Source organism: Alligator sinensis, unplaced genomic scaffold (assembly GCF_000455745.1).
Source record: "Alligator sinensis unplaced genomic scaffold, ASM45574v1 scaffold678_1, whole genome shotgun sequence".
Taxonomy (NCBI): domain Eukaryota; kingdom Metazoa; phylum Chordata; order Crocodylia; family Alligatoridae; genus Alligator; species Alligator sinensis.
Window position 1 is genome coordinate 498039 of NW_005842006.1, and position 6809 is coordinate 504847.

The 6809-nt window shown below is 40.9% G+C and overlaps 1 protein-coding gene across 1 annotated transcript in view; it reads left to right on the forward strand.

The window, feature by feature from the left end:
• The window catches only part of KLF11 (Kruppel like factor 11), an 8517-nt gene extending 4599 nt beyond the window's left edge, over positions 1-3918 (forward strand). Inside the window, 3 exon segments of the mRNA XM_025201846.1 lie at positions 1-688; positions 2430-2612; positions 2615-3918. The exon segment at positions 1-688 is cut by the window's left edge and continues 36 nt beyond it. Coding sequence (XP_025057631.1) covers positions 1-688; positions 2430-2612; positions 2615-2724 — 981 coding nt within the window. The 3' untranslated portion in view covers positions 2725-3918.
• Positions 3919-6809: the final 2891 nt, after the last annotated feature.

A 6809-nucleotide genomic window follows, 5' to 3' on the forward strand; every position in this document is an offset into this window, starting at 1 on the left:
ATAAAGGTAACTTCAGGCAACGGCAATTCCAGAGACTGGTGTGGAGCAGAAGATCAAAAACATTCCAGTGTTTCACAGGACAAGTATCCTCCTGGTGGCTTAGTTAGCAAGACTTTACCACAACACCAGCCCTGTTTGCACAACTCCAGTGACAATGCTACCTATAAAGGTGAACAGCCAGTACACTCTGTTTCTCCGCAGACTACTTTACCAAAGATTTGTGAAAATGACCTACAAAAAAAAGCCACCCAGCTAACACCTGTCCCAGTTTCAAACCCTCAAGTTCTCTGTCAAATGATCCCTCTGAAAAGCCAAAGAGGGATGATTTCTGCCTATCTGAAGCCTCCAACTCAGACAGTCATGACACCTGTCAAACCTATTTTGCCCCAAACAGCCCCAATTTCTCAGCCTGTGCTCATGGGACCTTCTGTGCCTCAGGGGGCTGTTATGTTGGTTCTTCCACAAACTGCTGTTGCACAGACACCACAGTGCCCACAAACGGTAATGACCGTTGGAAGCACCAAGTTACTGCCCCTTGCTCCTGCTCCAGTTTTCATTGCTTCTGGTCAAAGCTGCGCGCCTCAGATGGACTTCTGTCGAAGGAGAAATTATGTTTGCAACTTCCCAGGCTGCAGGAAAACGTACTTTAAAAGTTCTCACCTGAAAGCCCATCTTCGTACTCACACTGGTGCGTTCCACAGAATGAGTCCTCTGTTGCTGAAAGACCCTCTTGGTTTGGTAAAGGGGAATCGCTTTGGGATTCTGATGTGGGGGGAAAGTGGGTGGCCTAGAATCCTTTTACTCCTACTGGGCAAAGAGGGGGCATATATCTTTCAAGGACAAATGGGGACAAATTCTCTTCTAACAGACCTTGATTAATCCCATTGATGTTGGCTTTCACAAAAAGGGAGGGCAGTCTGCAGGAGGGTGCGAGATGAGTTCAGGGCACAAGTTTAGATTTCTATTTAGTTCAACAGTTTATCTTTAAAAATAACTAAAAATGAAAGGGAATATTTATTTTTCCATATTCCCCACAAATGAGAACCTAATGCTCTTACTCATTGCCATTGAGGCAGAAGCTAGGACAGGGTGGCATCTCACAAACTAACTGGTTCAAAGGCATGTGCTTTTGGAAGCCATAGCCTAATTTGTTAGATGCATCTCTCTGCTGTTCAGGGTGAGTTGGCTGTAGTAGCTTACTTGGCTAATTAGCACAGTGCAGAATAGCCAGGGAGTAAAGGCAGGTGCTTTAGAACATGTATCTAGGACAGGGGTGGGCAAAATATGGCCCACAGGCCAGATTTGGCCCACCAACTGATTGTTTCTGGCCCGTAGGTTGGCAGCCCCAAAGTCATAAGATCTGGCCCATAGGGAGCCAGTGGTTCCAACTCCTGCGTTGTGCTAGGTGGGCAGGGATGCCTCGGCCCCATCCACCAGCTCCTGCCCCATATGCTGGAAGCAGCTGTGGATGCTGCCCGCAGGTTCCTGCCAGAGATTGGGGCAACTGCCTGGGACCACAGCTGATGCAGCAGCGTTACCTGTGGACCTGGGAGGACACCCTTATCCCCAGGGGGAAGCTGCTGTCTGCATCCAAAGCTGATGCTGGTGTCTACCTGGTGCTGCTTCTGGCACACAGGTCAGGAGCTGGTGTAAGCTTCAGGGTCGTGCTATAGGTGTGGAACAGTTTCGTATTGGAAATGATTGTGCAGTGTGTTTGCTACTATGTATTGTGTGTATGTGGTCATCAGACACTAACAAACAATTTTACAACCATGAGCACACTCTTGTGTCCCTTAGGCATCCAGAACTCCCGCTGAAGTCTCGTGTGAAGTGTAGGTGTCCAGGGAACAGAATCAGCCTTGAATTTGGCCTGTCACACATGTTTGATGCATACATGTGATAACTACCTTTTGGGGAAATTGATGAACAGTTTGGTTCTAATGAGAAACAAAACCATAGTTGAGCCTGAGATTTTGAATCATTACTGTGAGCAGCTGGGGGGGAGGGGTTGTGTTCATTTGCAGAACTGGATGGATTTTTCATGAAATCTGAGATCAGATCCAAGACTTTATTGCAGATAGCAGTTCTTCCTGACAATGTGGCACAGGCTTTGACTCTTAGTAGTAAGGAAAGGGCTCTGAATTCAGCATCAGAGGATATTGTAGCTTTATGAAGAGTATTTTGTTGAACAGTTCCTAGATTAGGGAAAATGTTTAACAAGAAAATTAAAACACTAAACATTTTGCTGTTGCCTGTGACTCAGTCCAGCAACCACTGCATAACCATACACATTCGTTTAATCTAGTCAGGTGTTTAAATGGTTCCAAGGCTGAGATCCAATTCAGTGATTCTTAAAACCTCATTGTATTTGTTAGTATATATTTTTAATGTATTTAAGTAAAGTCTTGTTTTTCTTTGCACCCTTTCAGGAGAAAAACCTTTTAGCTGCAACTGGGAAGGCTGTGACAAAAAATTTGCCCGCTCAGATGAACTTTCGCGCCACCGTCGAACTCATACTGGGGAGAAGAAGTTTGCTTGTCCTGTGTGTGATCGTCGTTTCATGCGCAGTGATCACCTGACAAAACACACTCGGCGCCATATGACTACAAAAAAATGCCCAGTTGGCAGACAGAAGTGGGAAAACTGAGCAGAATCACTACAGCGGAGAAACCGAAAAGCACTGGCACATTGAACATGCTCATCCCCATGCCACCTTCTACTTGAGTGGACATGTTGATAAAGAACCTGTTCTTGGAACTTTCTAACAGTTGGGAAGTGCTACAGTGGCTAAAACAAAATTGACAATGCCTTCCTAATTTCTGTTTGCTTTTGTGCGTTTCCACAGGGGAGAGAGAAACTGTCCTTTTTTGGTTCAGTGTAGCAAGTCTTTTGTCCTTTTATTATTATTTTTTTTAATTGGATATTTAGGAAACCACAATCACCAGCACTTCAGGAAAACTGAACTTTTTGAATCCATGTTGGCAATAGACTCACTTAAGGAACATTTATTGTTACTGTTTTGATGGAAAGTGAAACAGGGTGATTTTTAATTTTTATACTAAAATTTTCTATACAAGATATATTTTGTATTTGTTCAATCAGGTCCTGGCACATAGTCAGTGAAACAGTTTGCATAACAAAAGGTGGAAACTCTCTTTAATTAAACCTAAAGAAAAATAGTTAAAAACATTGTATAAACTCTTAATGGTGGTCAACTCAGACTGTTTTTGAGTGTTATGCATAGATCCTTATCTAGCAGTAGCTAGACACACTCAGACCCTCTCATAGATGAGATTGCAGGGTTTGGACATAAGTCTGTCACCATTTAAGAGTCTCCAGGAAAAGATGTAGGCTTCTTGAAACCCACAGCTGTTCATCAAATAAGATCCCTTGGGGGGGAAAAAACAGAAAATGCATTGAATACATCTCAGAACATTTGCAATGGAAAGGCATTGTGATTTGAGGTAAAAGCTTGAACTTCTCTATTCTTGAGTCATTGCTCTAACTGAGCAAAATTAGATGAGCCAAGATTACTCGAATGGAAGCATATTCACAATTACTTCTGAAGAATTTTGTCACTAGTAAATGATTTTACCATCAGTCCTACTGGAGCCAGCAAACTACAGTTTACAGTAAACACAAAACCAATAAGGTCATGACAAAACAAGTTATCTTGATCTCTGATTTATATTTTTCCTGTGCTACAGTTAGACTTTCAGATGCTTATAGTTTATTGTAGATTTTTGCACAGCTAGTGAACTGTTCAAGACTTCCATTTATTTGTATAAAAATCACCAAAAAAATTTAACTTTAAAATGCAGCCACTTTGTTAAAATCATGATCCTCTTGTGGCCTTATATTTCACAATACTTTGTATGCAGAAACACCCTTTTTATTAAATGAAATATTCTCTCTGTTGAATGGACTTTCTTTTACACCAAAGTACAGCTTGACTAAGATCAGTTGCAAACTTGCCAATTGCAAACTGATGTGTCATAGTTATATATAGTAGCATGGTATGAGTAACAACATTAGATGTATGCAGCACAATTAGACCTCTGAAGTTCCATGTCATGAAGTTTGGTTTGAAGAAAATGAACGTGCATATTTTAGGGAACAATGATTCTTGTCATGCAGTGAGGTCACATAGGCAGTGTATCATCTTTCATTTCCTTAGTACCTGCAAGCATTGGCTCCGGAACAGGCATAAACAACTCCTGTGCCTTTTTTAATGCAAATATATTTCTGTTTTCATTAGTTAATTTCCTGTGATCTTACTTCATTCCAACATTTCCTTCTTTCAACATTGAAACTGTAGTTTGAACTTTGAGAGGAAAATTTAAATTTTCAAGCGAGTGAAACATGGATAACTGTGTTACTTTATTAGTCTTCAAACCTTGTTTTGCTCTGCAGTTTGTAGGCCGGGTTCTGCTCTCCCCTGGACTGCTGCAAACTGGACTAAGTAGCAGTTCATCCATACTTATTGCTGTTGTTCATTTGTAACTGAGAACAAAATGTACCCCTATATTTAAGTTTTTGAACCTGTGGTTATAAATATTGACAATTAAGATTAAGATTTTGCTTAATGGGCATGTTGTGCTCGGTGTACTAAAGCTTTGGGCCTAGCCTTTAAAATATCCTTTCCTAGTTCCTTTGACATTTATAGTGATGTCACTGACCATAATGTATGTGTTGGTACTTATGCAAATATCATTTGTACTTTCCAAAAGGCTCCATTGTAATTCCTCTTTTTTGTAAAATGGATGCTTGGACTTTTGTTTGTGTTTGTATCCAACATCCCAGCCCTCAAATTTTAGTTCGGTTGCACAAAAGATACAGCCCTGCTCTTCTTGCTTCAGGGAGCAGAAGAGGGAAAAGGTCTGCCTTTTGAATATCTTAGCATGGCTGTACTGTGGTCTTGGAACCTGACCTGATCATGCCTTCTCAGTTCCAGAACACTTTTATCATACTTTTTAAATGGCAGAATGCTTGATAATTCCCATCAGCAAAACGATTTAGGAACATCTTGGAAGTAATTGAGATGGCTTTGTTCTCTGGTAGCATCTTGGGACAGGGAGGTGGGGGAAGACGCTGTGAAGAATATGTGGTCTCTTTCAAATGTGCATGCTTGAAGTCATTGATCCTATGTAGTGTTTTGCATGCTCCCATTCAGAGGAGCTGAGGCCCACTTAGAAGTCAGTTATAGCTATGTGTTAAGGCTTTTTCATCCCTGGCTTTTGGAGCTTGATTGGAACTTGAAGGGCACCTGGGAGACATAACTATGCTTGTGAACATGCATGAATATCTAAGCCAAAATGTGGTTCCTTTTGTTTTCATTTTACTATTTTGTTGACTCGGACTGTGTAAGTCTTGTCCATGGATTAAGGATGACTAGACGAACTGTCCCAGTGCACTTTATTGCCTGAGCAATTTTGTTCACACTCTCTACTTTCAGCTTGTTTAAAAAAGAATAACATTTTTGTAAGTGTTTTTAACCTTTATTTAATAAAACAGTGTAATATGGCTGTTTTTAAATCATAAAAATGCCTTTCTTTATCTGAGTGGCTAGTCCAAGAACCATGTAAAAAAATAAAAGTAGATTAGGCATATTTAGACAAACGTAAAGTTGTTGGCTCATCCCATTTTTTTTATCTGCAAATGCAGGATCCTTTCCTGTTCTGGATTCACTGGTGCTTTGTTCTCTTTTATAATTGTTACATAGAAGTTTTATGTATTTGGTGCAATATAGAACTGAATTAAAAATGGTTATTTTTTGTGTGCCTTCTGAAAGCGAGAACTCCTCTTAGATTGTATAGGCAAATTATTCTGATGTGGCTCTGGCTGCTAATACATATTCATGATACAAAATTCTGCACTGCCGCTTGTCCTTTAATTCCATTTTCTTTCACAGTGGAAAAACACTGCTAAGTTTGAAGTGGAATGAAACTGGTTCTTCATTCTACCGTGCACATTTATTCCATTGCATTCATTCAATTCATTGGAAGTTGCTTGCCCAGATAATTCCGGGTTTTGCCGTTAGCTGTCAGGCAAAGAATTCTATAACGGCAAATAATTTTTTTCTGCTATCCATGGTTTCCTTTTTTCTAACTGAGTCATTGTTTTAAGTGTCTATTTCTGGCTTAGTCTAGAGCAATGCATTGGAAACTCATGGACACATTAAGTCTTAAGCAAGAGAACTGAGGCAGTGCTTTGATTTCTTCTCTTCTGCAGTCATCTGCAGTAAGATGGGTTGGTAACCTTTCAGTCTGACCTGAATTTGGTAGTGGGATCAAAGCTGCAAGCGTGAGGAGAATGCATCACAGCCCACCTTCCTTGGAAAGAGCAGACTTTCTTCAAATCTTTGAAACAGGAAGAGTCTGAAGAAGAAAATAACTCATGGAGATAGGGTTCATCTCAGTAGGGTACTCTGTGTCCTCCATGGAGGAGGCCTTTATGCAGAATCTGTCTCCTGGTGTTGGCTTAAATGCAACCTCTCCCATGTACCACAGTTCTCTTTTCCCTGATGTCTTTGTTTCCCCTTAGGCAAATATCCTGCTTGTCCAGCTGCCTACCACCATCTTTCTTTACTTGCAGGACTTCTGGTTAACAAATTAGTCTACTACCTCCCACTTCGTGCTATACTTTGGGCAGTAGCATGCAGGAAGCTTTGTTTACATTTTGACTCCTCTTCGCATCTTACTCTCCCCCCTTCACGTTTTGGCTGAGCTATTTAGCTGCAGTCACTGCTACTCTTGCAGGAACATAGACCCCCATGCACCTACATATTTTGGTTAGCCAGTTGTTTCATG